Genomic DNA, 19,936 nt, shown 5'->3' on the forward strand with positions numbered 1-19,936 from the left:
CTCTCTCTCTCCGCCCCCTCGCTCTCTCTCTCTCTCTCCGCCCCCTCGCTCTCTCTCTCTCTCTCCGCCCCCTCGCTCTCTCTCTCTCTCTCCGCCCCCTCGCTCTCTCTCTCTCTCTCCGCCCCCTCGCTCTCTCTCTCTCTCCGCCCCCTCGCTCTCTCTCTCTCTCTCCGCCCCCTCGCTCTCTCTCTCTCTCTCCGCCCCCTCGCTCTCTCTCTCTCTCTGCCCCCTCGCTCTCTCTCTCTCTCTGCCCCCTCGCTCTCTCTCTCTCTCTGCCCCTCGCTCTCTCTCTCTCTCTGCCCCCTCGCTCTCTCTCTCTCTCTGCCCCCTCGCTCTCTCTCTCTCTCTCCGCCCCCTCGCTCTCTCTCTCTCTCTCTCTCTCCGCCCCCTCGCTCTCTCTCTCTCTCCGCCCGCTCGCTCTCTCTCTCTCTCTCTCCGCCCCCTCGCTCTCTCTCTCTCTCTCCGCCCCTCTCCCTCTCTCACCGCCCCCTCCCCTCACCGCCCCCCCTCTCTCTCTGCACCACACCCCCCCTCTCTCTCTCTGCACCACGCCCCCCTCTCTCTCTGCACCACGCCCCCCTCTCTCTCTCTCTGCACCACGCCCCCCTCTCTCACTCTCTCTGCACCACGCCCCCCTCTCTCACTCTCTCTGCACCACGCCCCCCTCTCTCTCTCTCTGCACCACGCCCCCCTCTCTCTCTCTCTGCACCACGCCCCCCTCTCTCTCTCTCTGCACCACGCCCCCTCTCTCTCTCTCTGCACCACGCCCCCTCTCTCTCTCTCTGCACCACGCCCCCTCTCTCTCTCCCTGCACCACGCCCCCCTCTCTCTCTCCCTGCACCACGCCCCCCTCTCTCTCTCTCTGCACCACGCCCCCCTCTCTCTCTCTGCACCACGCCCCCCTCTCTCTCTCTGCACCACGCCCCCCTCTCTCTCTCTCTGCACCACGCCCCCCTCTCTCTCTCTCTGCACCACGCCCCCCTCTCTCTCTCTCTGCACCACGCCCCCCTCTCTCTCTCTCTGCACCACGCCCCCCTCTCTCTCTCTCTGCACCACGCCCCCCTCTCTCTCTCTCTGCACCACGCCCCCCTCTCTCTCTCTCTGCACCACGCCCCCCTCTCTCTCTCTCTGCACCACGCCCCCCTCTCTCTCTCTCTGCACCACGCCCCCCTCTCTCTCTCTGCACCACGCCCCCCTCTCTCTCTCTCTGCACCACGCCCCCTCTCTCTCTCTCTGCACCACGCCCCCCTCTCTCTCTCTGCACCACGCCCCCCTCTCTCTCTCTGCACCACGCCCCCCTCTCTCTCTCTCTGCACCACGCCCCCCTCTCTCTCTCTCTGCACCACGCCCCCCTCTCTCTCTCTCTCTGCACCACGCCCCCCTCTCTCTCTCTCTCTCTGCACCACGCCCCCCTCTCTCTCTCTCTGCACCACGCCCCCCTCTCTCTCTCTGCACCACGCCCCCCTCTCTCTCTCTGCACCACGCCCCCCTCTCTCTCTCTCTCTGCACCACGCCCCCCTCTCTCTCTCTCTGCACCACGCCCCTCTCCCTCTCTCTCTGCAGCACGCCCCTCTCCCTCTCTCTCTGCACCACGCCCCTCTCCCTCTCTCTCTGCACCACGCCCCTCTCCCTCTCTCTCTGCACCACGCCCCTCTCCCTCTCTCTCTGCACCACGCCCCTCTCCCTCTCTCTCTGCACCACGCCCCTCTCCCTCTCTCTCTGCACCACGCCCCTCTCCCTCTCTCTCTCTCTGCACCCCGCCCCTCCTCTCTCTCTCTGCACCCCGCCCCTCCTCTCTCTCTCTCTGCACCCCGCCCCCTCCCTCCCTCTCTGCACCCCGCCCCTCCCTCCCTCTCTGCACCCAGCCCCTCCCTCCCTCTCTGCACCCAGCCCCTCCCTCCCTCTCTGCACCCAGCCCCTCCCTCTCTTTCTCTCTCTCTGCACCCCGCCCCCCTCTCACTGCACCCCGCCCCTCCCTCTCTCTCACTGCACCCCGCCCCTCCCTCTCTCTCACTGCACCCCGCCCCTCCCTCTCTCACCGCACCCCGCCCCTCCCTCTCTCTCACCGCACCCCGCCCCTCCCTCTCTCACCGCACCCCGCCCCTCCCTCTCTCACCGCACCCCGCCCCTCCCTCTCTCTCACCGCACCCCGCCCCTCCCTCTCTCACCGCACCCCGCCCCTCCCTCTCTCACCGCACCCCGCCCCTCCCTCTCTCTCACCGCACCCCGCCCCTCCCTCTCTCACCGCACTCCGCCCCTCCCTCTCTCTCACCGCACCCCGCCCCTCCCTCTCTCTCACCGCACCCCGCCCCTCCCTCTCTCTCACCGCACCCCGCCCCTCCCTCTCTCTCACCGCACCCCGCCCCTCCCTCTCTCTCACCGCACCCCGCCCCTCCCTCTCTCTCACCGCACCCCGCCCCTCCCTCTCTCTCACCGCACCCCGCCCCTCCCTCTCTGTCTCTTCCTGCACAAACCACCCCACCCCACCCTCCTTCTCTATGAATTACAGAGAGCAGCCGCACTCAGCATTATGCTTTGTAGTTGGTCAGTGTTTTTTTAAAGCGCGAAGTCAGTTTCACAGCTGACAGCTGCTGACATTGGGTACAACAGTTTCCCAACTTCTGACAGATTTTGGTTTGCCAGGGGGCTTTTTAAAAAAAAAGTCAATTCCTACCGGAAAACCCTAAATCTGTCCGAAGGTGGGAAACCACTGTTCCCGATGTCAGCACCTGTCAGTTGCGAAATTGACTTACAATTTTTTTTTAAAAGTCGGTCTGAAAGACAACGACAATGGAAAATGTCTAGTCTCTGAAATCATCCTCGGGCCGGATGGAAACCTTTGGCAGGCCAGATCCTGGCCCACGGGCCATATGTTGGGCAACCCTGATTTAGAGGAAGGGTCCCCATTAGGACTCCTGCAGATAATAACAAGTGGCTCTTACCGTAAAGTTGCAAATACACAGAGGTATTTCATGTCACAATGTGCCATAGAAACAGGAGTAGGTCATTCACTGCCACTCCCCCCAACACCACCGACAAAAGCCTGTTCTGCCATTCAATTTGATCATGGCTGATCTGTAGCTCAACTTCATTTGCCACCTTTGCTTCATATCCTTTGATATCCTTTTCTAACATACCACGACCTATCTCAGTCTTGAAAATTTAAGTCAGCAACCACAGCCTTAGGGAAAGAATTTCAAATTTTCATTACAACAACAAAGTACTGCAGAGACTGGAAACCTGAAATAGAACACAAAATGCTGGAATTACTCAGTAGGTCTGGCAGCACCTTTGAAGAGAGAAAAAGAGAGTTCAAGTTTCAGGTCAATGATACATCCTCTGACGAAGGGATGTCAACCTGAAAGGTCAACTCTGTTTCTCTCTCCACAGATGCTGCCAGATCTGCTGGGTTTTCCCAGCATTTTCAGATTTTATTTCAAACTTCCATTACTGTGCGGCAAAAGTGCTTCCTGAATTCTCTCCTCAATGCCCTAACTTGTGTCAGCTTAGTTCAGGTGGTAGTAGCCTTAGTTTGAATCAGAAGGTTGTTGGTTCAAAACCCATTTAACAACTGAAGTGCATCATCTCAGCTGACACTTAAGAGCAGTTCAGAGAAAATGGCGTATGGCTGGAGGTACAGCCTTTTCTCTCAGGGAAGTACGCTTGTCCTGTCTTAGTTTCAGAAGGCTTTTGATAAGCTCCCACAGAAGAAGTTAGTGCGCAAAATTAAAGCACAAGGGACTGGGGGTAATATACTGGCATGGATTGAGAACTGGTTGACAGACAGGAAACAGAAAGTAGGAATAAGCAGGTCTTTTTTTTGGGTGGCAAGCCAAAATGTCAGCTGTGAGGAGGATGCAAAGAGGCTCGAATATGATTTGGTGAGTGGGCAAAAGCATGGCAGATGCAGTATAACGTGGATAAATATGAGGTTATCTACTTTGGTTGCAAAAACAGAAAGGCAGATTATCTGAATGGTGATAGATTGGGAAAGGGGGAGGTGCAATGAGACCTGGGTGTCCCTGTACACCAGTCGCTGAAAGCAAGCATTCAGGTGCAGCAAGCAATTAGGAAGGCGAGTGGTATGTTGGCCTTCATTGCAAGAGGATTTGAGTACAGGAGCAATGATGTCTTACTGCAGTTATACAGGGCCTTGGTGAGACCACATCTGGAGTATTGTGTGTAGTTTTGGTCTCCTTATCTGAGGAAGGATGTTCTTGCCATGGAGGGAGTGCAAAAAAGATTTACTAGGCTGATTCCTGGGATGGCAGTATTGACATATGAGGAGAGATTGGGTCGACTAGTCACTAGAGTTTAGAAGAATGAGGGGGGATCTCATAGAAACCTATAAAATTCCAACAGGACGAGACAGGCTAGATGCAGGGAGGATGTTCCCGATGGCTGGGGAGTCCAGAACCAGGGGTCACAGTCTCAGGATACGAGATATGCCATTTAGAACTGAGATGAGAAATTTCTTCACTCAGAGGGTGGTGAACCTGTGGAATTCTCAACCGCAGAAGGCAGTGGAGGCCAAGTCATAAAATATATTCAAGAAGGAGATAGATATGTTTCTTAATGCCAAAGGGATCAAGGGATATGGGGAGAAAGTCGGAACTGGGTACTGAATTAGAGATCAGCCACGATCTTTTTTGAATGGCGGCGCAGGCCCAAAGGGCCGAATGGCCTACTCCTGCTCGTATTTTCTATGTTTTTTTTCCTGTGTTTTCACTTCAGTGCCATGGTGTCATCAAAAATGACATCCTCGACAGAGGATTAACTATTACAGGAGTAAGTAGCACAGAGGCCAGCTCAACAGAGTACAGCTGAGTATTTCATTCAGAAATTTGGTGAGTGAAGGAATTCTAAGTGTTTTAAGGGTTGATCTACATACAAACATATGAATTAAGCGCATAAGGCGGCCATTCAGCCCCACGGGCCTGCTCTGCCATTCAACAAGGTCATGACTGATCTGACTGTAACCTCAACTCCACATTCCTGCCTACCCTCAATAACCTTTCACTCCCTTGCTTATCAAGGATCTATCTACCTCTGCCTTAAAAATATTCAAATACTCTGCTTCCACCACCTTTTGAGGAAGAGTTCCAAAGACTCACGATGCTCAGAGAAAAAATTTCTTCTCATCTCGGTCTTGAATGGGCGATCCTTATTTTTAAAGTGACCCCCTAGTTCTAGATCCTCTCACAAGGGGAAACATCCTTTCCACATCCACTCTGTCAAGACCCCTCAGGATCTTATATGTTTCAACCAAGTCACCTCTTACTTTTCTAAACTCCAGTGGACACAAGCCTAACCTGTCAAACCTTTCTTCATAAGACAACACGCCCATTCCAGGTATTAGTCTCGTAAACCTTCTCTGAGCTGCTTCCAAAGCATTTACATCCTTCCTCAAATAAGGAGACCAATACTGTACACAGTACTCCAGATGTGGTCTCACCAATGCAGTGTATAAATGTAGCAAAATGTCTCTACTATAGTATTCAATTCCCCTCACAATAAACGGTAATATTCTATTAGCTTTCCTAATTACTTGCTATACGCGCGTACTAACCTTTTGCGATTCATGCACTAGGACACCCAGATCCCTCTGCATCTCAGAGCTCTGCAATCTCTCACTATTTAGATAAGATGCTTCTTTTTATTCTTTGGGCCAAAATGGACAATTTCACATTTTCCCACATTATACTCCATTTGCCATATCTTTGCCCACTCACTTAACCTATCTATATCACTTTGCAGCCTCCTTATGTCCACTTCACAACTTACTTTCCTACCTATCTTTGTGTCATCAGCAAATTTAGCAAACTTGCCTTTGGTCCCTTCCTCCAGGTCATTTATATAAATTGTAAAAAGTTGAGGCCCCAGCACTGATCCCTGTGGCACACCACTCGTTACTTCTTTCCAACCAGAAAATGACCCATTTATGCCTACTCTCTGCTTCCTGCTAGCTAGCCAATTTTCTATCCATGCCAATACTTTACACCCTACACTATAAGCTTTTATTTTCCACAATAACCTTTGATGTAGTACCTAATCAAATGTCTTCTGAAAATCTAAGTACAGTACATCCACCAGTTCCCCTTTATCCACACACGTTACTTCTTCAAAGGACTAGAATAAATTGGTTAAACATGATTTCCCTTTCACAAAACCATGTTGACTCTGCCGGATCACCTGGAATTTTTCTATGTGCCCTGCTATAACATCTTTAATAACAGCTTCTAACATTTTCCCTAAGACAGCTGTTTAGCTAACTGGCCTATAGTTTCCTACTTTCTGTCTGTCTCCCTTTTTGAATAAAGGAGTTACATTTGATATTTTCCAATCTAATGGAATCTGCCCCAAATCTAGGGAATTTTGGAAAATTTAAACCAACACATCAACTATCTCACTAGCCACTTCTTTTAAGACCCGAGGATGAAGTCCATCAGGTCCTAACTACTGTTTGGGTGCGTGTGTAAATAGCTGGGTTATAACATCTCAACAACTGGCAGACTAAAAAGGAGTAAAAAATTAAATAATACTAAGGAACAAGTGTGTAGCTGGTGAGCAATACCTTTTTTGAATAAGGTTTAGTTTAACTAATTTTAAAAGAGGTCATGAAAAGTCATTGGCAAACAGGATTAAGGAAAATCCCAAGGCTTTTTATACATATATAAAGAGCAAGAGGGTAATTAGGGAAAGGGTTGGCCCACACAAGGACAGAGAAGGGAATCTACGTGAGGAGCCAGAGGAAATGGGCGAGGTACTAAATGAGTACTTTGCATCAGTATTTACCAAAGAGAAGGACTTGGTGGACGATGAGCTTAGGGAAGGGAGTGTAGATAGTCTGTCATCTCATTATCAAAAAGGAGGAGATGTTGGGTGTCTTGCAAAGCATTAAGGTAGATAAGTCTCCAGGGCCTGATGGGATCTACCCCAGAATACTGAGGGAGGCAAGGGAAGAAATTGCTGGGGCCTTGACAGAAATCTTTGCATCCTCATTGGCTACAGGTGAGGTCCCAGAGGACTGGACAATAGCCAATGTTGTTCCTTTGTTTAAGAAGGGTAGCAAGGATAATCCAGGAAATTATAGGCCGGTGAGCCTTACGTCAGTGGTAGGGAAATTATTAGAGAGGATTCTTCAGGACAGGATTTACTCTCATTTGGAAACAAATGGACTTATTAGCAAGAGGCAGCATGGTTTTGTGAAGGGGAGGTCGTGTCTTACTAATTTGATTGAGTTTTTTGAGGAAGTGACAAAGATGATTGGCGAAGGGCGGGCAGTGGATGTTATCTATATGGACTTCAGTAAAGCCTTTGACAAGGTCCCTCATGGCAGACTGGTACAAAAGGTGAAGTCACATGGGATCAGAGGTGAGCTGGCAAGATGGATACAGAACTGGCGCAGTCATAGAAGACAGAGGGTAGCAGTGGAAGGGTGCTTTTCTGAATGGAGGGATGTGACTAGTGGTGTTCCACAGAGATCAGTGCTGGGACCTTTGCTGTTTGTAATATATATATATATATATATAAATGATTTGGAGGAAAATGTAGCTGGTCTGATTAGTAAGTTTGTGGACGACACAAAGGTTGGTAGAGTTGCGGATAGTGTTGAGGATTGTCAGAGGATACAGCAGGATATAGATCGGTTGGAGACTTGGGCGGAGAAATGACAGATGGAGTTTAAGCCGGACAAACGTGAGGTAATGCATTTTGGAAGGTCAAATGCAGGTGGGAAGGATACAGTAAATGGCAGAACCCTTAGGAGTATTGACAGGCAGAGAGATCTGGATGTACAGGTCCACAGGTCACTGAAAATGGCAACGCAGGTGGATAAGGTAGTCAAGAAGGCATACGGCATGCTTGCCTTCATCGGTCGGGGCATAGAGTATAAAAATTGGCAAGTCATGCTGCAGCTGTACAGAACTTTAGTTAGGCCACACTTAGAATATTGTGTTCAATTCTGGTAGCCACACTACCAGAAGGACATGGAGACTTTGGAGAGGGTACAGAAGAGGTTTACCAGGATGTTGCCTGGTCTGGAGGGCATTAGCTATGAGGAGAGGTTGGATAAACTCGGATTATTTTCACTGGAACAACGGAGGTGGAGGGGCGACATGATAGAGGTTTACAAAGTTATGAGTGGAATGGAAAGAGTGGATAGTCAGAAGCTTTTTCCAAGGGTGGAAGAGTCAGTTACTAGGGGACATAGGTTTAAGGTGAGAGGTGCAAAGTTTAGAGGGGATGTGCGAGGCAAGTTCTGTACACAGAGGGTGGTGAGTGCCTGGAACCTGCTGCCAGGGGAGGTGGTGGAAACAGGTACAATAGCGACGTTTAAGAGGCATCTTGACAAATACATGAATAGGATGGGAATAGAGGGATACGGTCACCGGCAGTGCAGAAGGTTTTAGTTTAGGCAGGCATGAAGATCGGCGCAGGCTTGGAGGGCTAAATGGCCTGTCCCTGTGCTGTACTGTTCTTTGTTCTTTGGTGAACTGTATTGATTATTAGTAGGATTTATCAGTACTGGTTAGTTTGGTGGCTAGTTCAAACTGGCTACCTGGTCAACAGGGGCTGACTCAGGTCTTTGGAATTCTTGCTCGTATAAATACATGAGGCTTTTGCTCACGCATGGAGACCAGTTCGACGGAGTATAGCTTCTACAGAGTACTTAGTGAGTGAGGGAAGAGGTGCTGTTCTGGTCTTTTACAAAACATGAAGCTGCCCGAGAGAGGGAGCAAGAGACAGCAAGTCCTGAGAGCTGAGGTCTAGAGGCATTAATTCAGTGAGCAGGTAGGTGATTGGTTACTGAGTGTTACAGTTTTTATTTCGCAAAACTAGGACAGTAGTTTAAACTAAGACTGGGGAGATACCAGGACTGTAATAAATTTATAGGTTAACTAGTTGTATTACTTAATATAACTACAAATATTCATTGAGTGATAATTAAAACCTTGAAACCCTAATTAGTTAAATAAAACAAAATAGACATGGCTGGGCAGGCAATGTGTTGCACCTATACCATATGGTAGCTGGTAGACAGCAATATGATCCACAACAAGCATAACTGCAGCAAGTGTCTGCAACTCAAGGAAGTTTGGTTCAGAGTTGACGAGCTGGAGTCTGAGCTTTGGTCACTGCGGTGCATCAGGGAGGGAGAAAGTTACCTGGACACTTTGTTCCAGGAGGCCGTCACATCCCTAAGTTAAGGGCTTCAGATTTGGTCCATGGTCAGGGACAGGAAGCTGTGACTACATGTGAGGCAGTTATGGCGATCCAGAAGGTAGCACTGGAGGAGCCTCAGCCCTTACACTTTTCCAACAGGTACGAGGTTCTTGCAGCTTGTGTGGACGAGAGCAGGGACTGCTGGGAGGATAAGCAAACTGACCACAGCACCGTGGTGCAGGGAGCCATTCAAGTTGGGGGAGTAAAAAGGAATGTAGTAGTGGTAGGGGATAGTTTAGTTTGGGTGTAGATGCTGTTCTCTGCAGCCGACAGCTTGAGTTCCGAAGGCTGTGTTGCCTGCCTAGTGCTAGGGTTAAGGCCATCTCCTCAGGGCTGGACAGGAACTTAGAGTGGAAAGCGAAGGATCAGCTGTTGTGGTCCACATGGGTACCAAAGACATAGGTAGTACTAAGAAATAAGTTCTGCCACAAGAGTATGAGCAGCTAGGGGCTGAATTAACAAGCAGAACCACAGAGGTAATAACTCTGGATTGCTACCTGATCCACGAGCAAATTGGCATAGGATAAATAAGATCACAGAGCTTAATGCATGTCTCAAAGATTGCTGTGGGAGAAATGGATTTCAGTTCATGGGACACTGGCACTAGTACTGGGTAAACAGGAAGATGTTCCATTGGGACGGCTTCACTTGAACTGTGCTGGGGCCAGTGTCCTTGCAAATTGAATAACTAGGGCTCTAGACAGAGCTTTAAACTAAATAGTGGGAGGGAAGGTTCAGGTGCAGGGAAATTTAGGAAGTTAGAGAGAAAACACAAGGCAATATTGCAGGGTAGCGATATGGATAATAACTAGAATGTGACAGGAAGGGATAGGGTGTACAAACATAAGAGCACACCAGCAAATAGGGTCAGAGTAAAGAAAAATGGTAAAGAAACAAAATTATAGGCTCTTTAGCTGAATGTACGGAGCATTTGTAACAAGATAGATGAATTGATAGCACAAAGAGAAATAAAAGGGTATGATCTGACAGCCATTATAGAGATGTGGTTGCAAGGTGACCAAGGCTAGGAACTGAATATTCAGGGTTATTTAACATTTCGGAAGAATAGGATGAAAGGAAAAGGATGTGGGGTAGCTCTGTTAATAAAGGATGAGATCAGTACAGTAGTGAGAAATGATCTTGGCTCAAAAGATGAAGATGTAGAATCAGTTTAGGTGGAGATAAGAAATAGTAAGGGAAAAGAATAGTTTATAGGCCCCCTACACTGTAGGACAGAGTATACCTCAAGAAATACTGGGGGCTTGTAAGAAAGAGACTGCAGTAAATGTAGGCATTTTTAATCTTCAGAGATTGAACAAAAAAATTGCAAAGATAGCCTTGAGGATGAGTTCATAGAGTTTATTTGGGATAGTTTCTTTGAATAATACCTTGTGGAACCAACCAGGGAACAGGCTATTTTAGACCTGGTAATGTGTAATGAGACAGGATTAGTTAATGATCTCAAAGGAAAGGATCCTCTAGGCAAGAGTGATCATAACATGGTGAATTTCACATTCAGTTTTAGGGTGAGAAACTTGGGTCTGAAACTAGCACCTTAAACTTAAATAAAGGAAATTACCAAGGTATGAAGACAGAGTTGGCTAAAGTAGACTGGGAAAATGGGTAAAAAGGGAAGACGGTAGATTAGCAGTGGCAGATATTTAAGGAGATATTTCATAACCCTCAACGCAGACATATTCCATTGAGAAAGAAAAACTCTGAGAAGGTTGAAACATCTGTGGGTAACTAAGGAAATTAAGGATGGTATCAATCTGAAAAAGGTATACAATGCTGTGAAGATGAGTCGAAGACAGAAGATTGGCAAAATTTTAGAAACCAGCAAAGGATGACTAAAAATGAAAAAGAGAAATTAGAATATCAGAGTAAACTAGCAATAAATATGAAAACAGACAGTAAGAGCTTATATGGAAGGTATATAAAAAGGAAGAGCAGAGCTAAAGTAAACACTGGTCCCTTGGAGGGGTAAGACTGGGGAGCTAACAATGGGAAACAAAGAAATGCCAGAGACTTTGAACAAGTATTTTGTATCTGTCTTAGTAGTAGAAGACACTAAAAGCATCCCAAGAATATTAGAAAACTAAGGGACAAAAGGGAAGGAGGAACTTAAAACAAATCACTGGAGAAAAAAAAACTAGGTAAACTAATGGGACTAAAGGCAAACAACTCCACTGGACCTGATGCCCTGCATCCTAGGGTCTTAAAAGAAGTGGTTGCAGAGATAGTGAATGCAGTAGTGTAATCTTTCAAAATTCCTAAGATTCTGAAAAGGTCCCAGCAGACTGGAAAACCACAAATGTAACACCCCTCTTCAAGAATGGCGGGAGACAGAAAGCGGGAAACTATAGGCCAGTTAGCCTAATAACTGTCATTGGGGAAATGCCAGAATCTATTAGTAAGGCAGTAGTAGCAAAACATTTAGAAAATCATAAAACCATGTTGACTCTGCTTGATTGTATAAAATAGAAATTGTGTTTGACAAATTTATTCAAGTTCTTTGAGGATATAGCAAGCAGGATGGATAAAGGGGAACCAGTAGATGTAGTGTATCTGAATTTTAAAAGGCATTCAATAAGGTGTCGCATAAAAGATTACTGAATGGGATAAGAGCTCATGGTGTTGGGGTAATATATTTACATGGATAGAGGATTAGTTAACCTACAGGAAATAAAGAGTCAGGATAAACGGGTCATTTTCAGATTGGCAAACTGAAACTCGTGGGGTGTCACAGGGATCAGTGCTGGGGTCTCAATTACTTACAATCTATATTCAAGACTTGGATAAAGGGACCGACTGTATTGTAGCCAAATCTGAAGATACAAAGATAGGGAAAGTAAGTTGTGAGAAGGATACAAAGAGACTGCAGAGCGATACAGAAAAGATAAGTGAGTGGGCAAAAATTTGGCAGATTTGAGTATAATGTGGGAAAATGTGAAGTTATTCACTTTCGTAGGAAGAATAGAAAAGCAGATTATTTAAATATAGAAAGACTATAGAATGCTGTGGTACAGCAAGATCTGGGTGTCCTCATACACAAAATCACAAAAAGTTAGCATGTAGGTACAGTAAGTAATTGGGAAGGCAAATGGAATGTTGCCCTTTATTAAAAGGGGCATGGAATCTAAAAGTAGGGAAGTCTTGCTACAACTGTACAGGGCACTGGGAAGACCATACCTAGAATACTGCGTACAATTTTGGTCTCCTTTTAAGGAAGGATATACTTGCATTGGAGGCAGTTCAGAGAAGGTGCCTTCTGGGAAGAAGGCAACCTTATGAGCAAAGGTTGAGCAGGTTGGGCCTATACTCACTGGAATTCAGAAAAATGAGAGGTGATCTCAATGAAAGATAAAAGATTCTGAGGAAGCTTGACAGGTTAGGTACGGAGAGGATGTTTCCCCTCGTGGTGGGCACAGTTTCAGAATAAGAGGTCTCCCATTTAAGACAGAGATGAGCAGGAATTTCTTCTTTCAGATGGTTGTTAATCTTTGGAATTCTCTACCCCAGAGAGCAGTGGAGACTGTCTCATTGAATATATTCAAGGCTAAGTTAGACATATTTTTGATCTGCAAGGAAGTCAAAGATTATGGAGGCAAACAGGAAAGTGGAGTTGAAGTCACGATCAGATTAACCTTGATCTTATTGAATGGCAGAGCGGGCTTGAAGGGCCAAATGGCCTACAACTGCTCCGATTTCTTATGTTCTGATGGTCTCTCTCAAAAGAAAATGGTAACTCAAGAGAAACAGACTACTGTGTGTTCTCTTCTTAGTGTTGAGTTGACAAAATCAATAATTTTTAAGGAAGATTGATGCTCACCCACTCTAAGGAATGCAGAGTTAAACTAACTTGGTAATTATACCCTCATCTACTACATCAAAAAAGACTTGAAATTTATTGGAAAAGCAGAAATCCTACAGAAAGTTTGGCCCTACTATCATCATTACAAACTTTAGATACTGGTTTGTAGAACACTAAAAAGCCAAAGTAAAGGAATATTGTAGTAGGAACAAAATCCACTCTTCTCTGTCCTCTTGGTACTTTCCACATAATAGAGGCATTTAGTAAGTAAATTACCATTAGGCAACAGTCACTGTGGAGGGAACACCATAAATGGTAGACAGCACAATCCCTCTGAAACTACACATTTTCTACTTTACCCAGGAAATTGTAACCTACTGAAAATCCAGACCCCTGCCCCTACTAAACTGCTGGTCATCAGAAGACACTATGAACATATTGTATGGCGGAGGACGGACAGTGAAATACCATTTAAAGAGAAAAAAAACTGGAATCACTTCAGAACTAGGGGGCATAATCTCACGACAAGAAGATGGCCAATTCTGACTGATAAGAGAAGAAACTTCTTCGCTGAGAGTTCTGAATCTTTGGAATTCTCTACCCAGAGGTTGTGGATGCTCAGTCATTGAGTACATTCAAGGCTGAGGTCGATAAGATTTGTGGACTCTAAGGGAATCAAGGGATATGGGTATCAGGCTAGAATGTGGTTGAGCAGCAGCCATGATCTTAAGTGGTGGAGCAGGCTCAAGGGGCGAATAGCCTATTCCTGCTCTTATTTCTTATGTTCTTATGCAAGTCCTGAAAGGAATCAAGTTTAGGTGGTACTGGGCCTTGTTCAAAGTGCTCCTGAGTAGATCCAATGGCTAGTGGTTTAAAATTACCAAGAATTTCTCCAGTTTAACAGAGCTTTTTGTTCACCACATACACTACACAATCATTTTCTGGACATCAGAAGACATTCTCATATAGGAACTACCTCAGGCCTATACAGGTGTCTTGATCAGGATTCTCTCCACCGGCAATATATTTTAAACAAAGGCATGCTGCTCACAAGACTTAGTCATGATTCTGGTAATATAAAATCAAGTGAAAGGTGCAGAGACAAAATAAACAAAACAAAAACTGATAGATGTCTGAGGAATGGCTCTTCTTGAAAATGAATGGAAGCAGCACCCAGGTTTTACAGGAAAGAGAGAAAACAAACTGACTGTTACCATCTTCAGCGTATATTTCAAAATACTTCAATTGAAGCTGCACATTTTTTGCAATTATTTTTGTTCACTTACACATTTTACCATAACATGCAGGGTAGAAAGCAAGAACATGATTTAAACTGTTCCTATATGTGGAGATCTTGGAAATTTTGGAGAACCAAAGTGTTCAAAAAATTCTTCAAAATAGTTACTTCTGAACAGCCGACTGAAATAAAAATTGTGATAAATTCACTAATTCTTTGTTGAAAAAAAAATCTCAATTACTGCATTCAACAAATAGACCAAACATGACCTACCTTCAACACGTGATTCCAGATACTTATCCAATTCAGCATCTTTTTTCACTGCCTCTTCTGAAACTTTGGGAGCATTGGGGAAGCAGACCAGTACAATGCTCATGTTGTCTCTACTTCCCTACAGAAACAAATTAAAGTTAAGTTTAGCTCTTAATATGCATTGAGAAGTATTGCAAGAATATTTTAATAGGTTAGGGTGCAGATCAGTCACATTCATATCACTGACTAAGCAACATAATGGAGCAATTTCCTGCATTTTCCAGAATTATCTCAGTTGCTGTTTTCAGCACTTTTTAATATGTAGTTGAATTTCTAGCTCTTATTTTTAAAAAAATTCTCTTTCAATCTCTAGGTAAGATGACAGGCAGGCAACCTACTCTCAGGCCTTTGACAATGGTAATTTGCAATCTATTCCATCATTTGCACATGAAACTGAAGTAATTTGCTTATTGTCATTAAAACCTTTTTTTGAATTGCATTATTTACATTACAAATTAGGTGGTTTTGAAATCTACACATGCCTTCTTGGGAGGGAGGTGACAAAAGCTTTAAAACTAGTAAGTTTTGGGGGGGGGGGGCAGGGGAAGATCTACAAGAAACGTTAGTAGCTTATATGTAAACAAAACAGGAAAAAGGAGCATATGAAAGAGTAAATTAAGGGAGGACATTGATGGCAACAGAGTAAACGAGAGTTATAGAACACGAGTCTAAAAGGATTGTTAAACCTAAAGTGGCAGGAAATCCTATTGAAAATCAGTTACACTGTCTGTACAGCAATGCACACAGTGTGCACAATAAAATGGAGCTGGAAACAATCATGCGTTGGGAGGAACCAGACACAGTAGAGATTACTGAGACATGGGGCAGGTTTCTCCCTGCAGGCTTGGAACCCCACTGTCAGGCTCAAATATGGGTCAGAAGCCCGCACTGTGTGGGAAACACTCATGTGGATTTTCCCCAGAGCAGCCAATAAATGGCCAGAGGTCAGGCTTGTCATCCAGTTAAGGACAGCAGATGGGCTCTTGAAGCTGCGGGACCAGAGGCCTTCCAGCCTGAAAGCAGCAGCAGGATGCAATGGAAGATAAATGAGGGAGAGGGCACCGCAAAATGGAGACGCCCTCTATACAACTATAAAATTTAAACTTTAAAAAAGGCTTTTGCCAGGCCACCCCTGTGGAGATGGGAAGCCCCTCTACAGGGCAGCCTGCAGTTGCTGCTGCACAGGCTGGCAGGGAGGGAGAGAGAGGTTCTAGGCCTGCCTGGAGTATTGGCCCCACTGTCTGCTGCCAGATAGCTATACTGGCCCCCGCTGCCTGAAGAATCACAGTCGGCCTCCTTAGGTTGGCATTAAATGGCCCTTAACAAGCCTGATCGGCTACTCGCCACTCTGCACCACACCAGCCTTCCACCCACCCCCCCACCACCAACAAATCCCACCTCTGTGAAAATAGCCCGGGGGCAGGATGGAGCCGGGGAACCAGCACACCGGCCGGCAGCACTATTTTTAGCGCCTGCCCGCCTCTGCTCCTGACCCCAGAGGGCGGGCGCTAAAAATCAAGCCCCTGGCTACAGAAAATATCAGGACTGGGAATTAAACATTGCAGGTTATAACATATTTAGAAAAAAATAGAGGGGGAAATGGGAAGTGTAGCTGCACTTATTAGGGATAACAACGGCAGTAGAAAAAAAAGTCACAGCCATCAGCTAGTCAAAAATAGAATCCATATCGATGGAGATAAAAGATAATAAAGGATCAATCATACTAATAGGTGTAATCTACAGACTACCTAATACTGGAAGGAGGCGGAGGAAGAAATATGCACACAAATTAGGAAATGGAGTAAAAAACATGGAATAATCATGGGGGATTTCAACTACCCTGATATTAATTGGGCAGAAGAAGTAGGTAAAGGGGATAAGGAAATGGAGTTTCTACAATGTGCACAGGACTCCTTTCTAACCTACGATGTAAAAGGTCCAACAAGGGAAAATTCACTACTGGATCTATTAATGGGGAATGAACCAGAGCAGTTTAAGAGAAGTAAAAGTAGGGAAACTTTTAGGCAATAGTGACGATAATATAATCCTCTTTATGACAATAATAGAGAAGGACATAAGTATGAGGAAAACCAGGTTAATAGATTGGAAAAAAGCTTATGTTGAGGGGCTGAGAATAGAATTTGGGAAAATAAAATGGGCAACAATATTGACAAATAACGATGTAGAATATCGAAGGGAAACATTTAAAACAGTGTTCAACAGACTTCAGGAAAAATACATCCTGCTAAAAGGAAAGAACAAATTGAACACTAATGAAACTCCATGATGAATAAAGACACAAGGGAAAAATTGAGGGTAAGGAAAGAGGCATACATGAAGCAGACAGCTGAGGAGTGCATGGTAAGAGAGAGTACAAAGGGATTGAGAGAGAAGTTAGGAAAAAAAACTAGGAAGACAAACAGGAACTATGAAACTAAATTATCAAGTAACACAAAACAAAATAGCATAATATTCTACAGGCACATCAATAAATAAGGAGGGCTGGGATGGGCCTAGGGCCATTAAGGGATAGACAGGATCGCACCACAAATAACGATACAGAGATGGCTGAAATATTAAATAATTACTTCGCTTCAGTATTTACCAGGGAAATAGAACAGTGGACGTGACGCTGGATGATGAGATGAGTAATGAGATAAGTGCATTTAAAATAAAAAAGGGGGTTGTATTAAATAATCAAACTCGAAGAGGATAAAACCCCTGGTACGGATAGATTATATCCACACATGTTAAAATAATCTAAGGAAGAGGCATTAGTACACATATTTAATAATTCATTAGCAAAAGGTGTAGTGCCAGAGGACTAGCAGATAGTTAACATAATACCTATATTTAAGAAGGATAGAACAGATCCAGGGAATTACAGACCAATCAGCTTATCAGTGGTAGAGAAAAAAAAATGGAATCCCCAGTAAAAGGCGAGAACAGAAAACACATCTAGAAAATAAAAATTTCATAATGAACAGTTAGCATGGAGTTCAAAAGGGAAAATCTCGCTTGACCAACCTTATTGATTATTTTGATGAGGTGCAAAGAGTAGACAATGGTAATGCAGATGTAATTTATCTGGATTTTCAAAAGGCCTTCGATAGGGTACCCCATAATAGACTAATGAACGAGGTCAGAGAATGCAGAATCAGGGGACAAAAAGCAGAAAGGACAGCTAGCTGGATTCAAGATAGAAAGCAGACTGTGGGAATAAAGGGTAGTTATTCAGAGTGGCAGAAGGTGGATAGTGATGTTCCACGAGGATCAGTTCTAGGACCAGTGCTCTTCACAATTTAGACTTTGGAATCAACAACGCAATTTCTAAACAGATCACATCAAATTGCAGGTGGATAGTCAATAATGCAGAGGAGTGCAACAAATTACAGGAGGACATTAATAAACTTGTAGAATGGACAAATAATTGGCAAATGAAGGTCCACACAGATAAATGTGAGGTAGTATATTTTGGGAGGAAGAAAGTTCACTTATTACATGGAAGGTGCACGTCTAGGTGGGGTAGAGAAACAAAGGGATTGCTAATTACAAATACACCAATCACTAAAAGTAGTGGCACAGGTTAGCAAGGACATTTAAAAAAAGCAAAGCAAGCACTGGGGTTTCTTTCTATAGGGATAGAATTGAGAAGCAGGGAAGTTATCCTAAACCTGTATCAAACCTTGGTTACACCACACAGAGTACAGCAGAGTGCAGTTCTGGTCGCCCTATTATAAAAAGGATGGAGAGGAACTGGAGAGGATGCAGAGAAGATTTACAAGATGATACCAGAAATACATAGATATATAGATCAGGAAAGGGTGAACAGGCTGGGTCTCTTGTCCCTTGAAAAAAGGCTGAGTGGTGACCTAATAGAGGTCTTTAAAATGATGAAAGGTTTTGACAGAGTGGATACAGAGTGAATGTTTCCTCTTGTGGGGAAGAGTATAACTGAAAGACATCAATATGACAGTCACCAAGAAATAGGGAATTCGTAAGAAACTTCTTTACCCAAAGAGTGGTGAGAATGTGCAACTTATTACCATAGGGAGTAGTTGAAGCAAACAGTATAGGTGCATTTAAGGGGAAGGGCGACAAACATATGAAGGAGAAAGGAATAGAGGGTCACGCTGATTTAAAATGAGTAAAGATGGGAGTAGGCTCGAGCGGAGCATAAACACCAGCATGGACTGGTTGGGTCAAATGGCCTGTTTCTGTGCCATATATCCTATGTACTCCTATGCAAAGTTAATTTTATACTTTTATACCATGCTTACATAAAGAAATTTTTTCACTGGGTAGTCACTAAACACAGAATTTATATGCAACACTAAGCAAAAACTGCATTTCTAAGTTAGTTAAGTTTTTCCCCCTTAAAAGTGGGAAAATTTCCTTTTAATAAGATATTGAATGCTTGCATACTGTTAAATGAGCGCTTCTATTTTTCTTTGTACAATATGTTTTAAGAAATTATAGTTGGATTGTGGACACTGATTCATCTGGAATCTTGAAGAGGCTGAACTTTGTGTATTTTTCTTAAAAGGAAGGTCAACAGAAGGTTGACCATTAAACAAATCTTACTGGAAAGCATCTGTTTACAAATAGTCCAGCAGGGGGTTTACGCTTGTGACTCTGAAAAGAATGTTTACAAGGGAATGGCAAACCAAGATTTATGTTTCTCATACAGCTTGCCTCTGGAAAGTTTTTGTTTTACTTTGAACTGTTAAAAAAGCCAGTGGGTGTTTGGCCAAAACCAGAAAGAAGTTTGCTTCCTGACCTGCCAGGAGAACAGAAAACAACAGCCGATATCTCTCTCTCTTTGAAGAATTCCTGCATCTAGTTGTACTGTTGCCTCCTGTATTTGAAGAAATCCTGCATGTTTGCAGAAATCTTGCACCTTGGAAGGAATTTTGCACTAAATGTGAGAATTGAAACCTGTGTTGCTGCGCACCTGATGTAAGACTTATGTGAAGCCTTCTGTGCTGAATCTCTTTGAAGGCCGACCCAAATGAATCATCAACATCACCTGCAAAGAACTGTTCTGGGAAGCTTCCATTTGACAGCCTTAGGGACACCTCACCAAAACAAAGGACTTCTATACCTTCTCTTCAGTCTAAGTTTTTTTTATTCCTTCTATTTCTTTGTAGCAGCTGGAAATAAGAATCCCTTTTTTTCCCACCGGTTAACCAGTTGTGTCTGAAAGTGTGAGGGCTAGGATAAAAATAAGGGGCTTTAATACTTGAATACGCATGTATGTTTACTTTATTATTGGTTAAGACTTGGGGTATAATAAACAGATAATTTTGTTGTTTATTAAAGAAACGTGGTTGGTGTGCTTCATTCTG

The 19,936-nt window shown here is 44.6% G+C and overlaps 1 protein-coding gene across 6 annotated transcripts in view; it reads right to left on the reverse strand.

The window, feature by feature from the left end:
* Positions 1–19,936, reverse strand: part of ppm1ba (protein phosphatase, Mg2+/Mn2+ dependent, 1Ba) — a 181,373-nt gene that overhangs the window by 52,701 nt on the left and 108,736 nt on the right. For all 6 annotated transcript variants that reach the window (XM_068045216.1, XM_068045213.1, XM_068045214.1 and 3 more), the window contains one exon: positions 14,550–14,667. In XM_068045216.1, the coding sequence (XP_067901317.1) occupies positions 14,550–14,667 (118 nt within the window). The remainder of the gene's footprint in view (positions 1–14,549; positions 14,668–19,936) is intronic.

This window comes from Heterodontus francisci, chromosome 13 (assembly GCF_036365525.1).
Source record: "Heterodontus francisci isolate sHetFra1 chromosome 13, sHetFra1.hap1, whole genome shotgun sequence".
Taxonomy (NCBI): Eukaryota; Metazoa; Chordata; class Chondrichthyes; order Heterodontiformes; family Heterodontidae; genus Heterodontus; species Heterodontus francisci.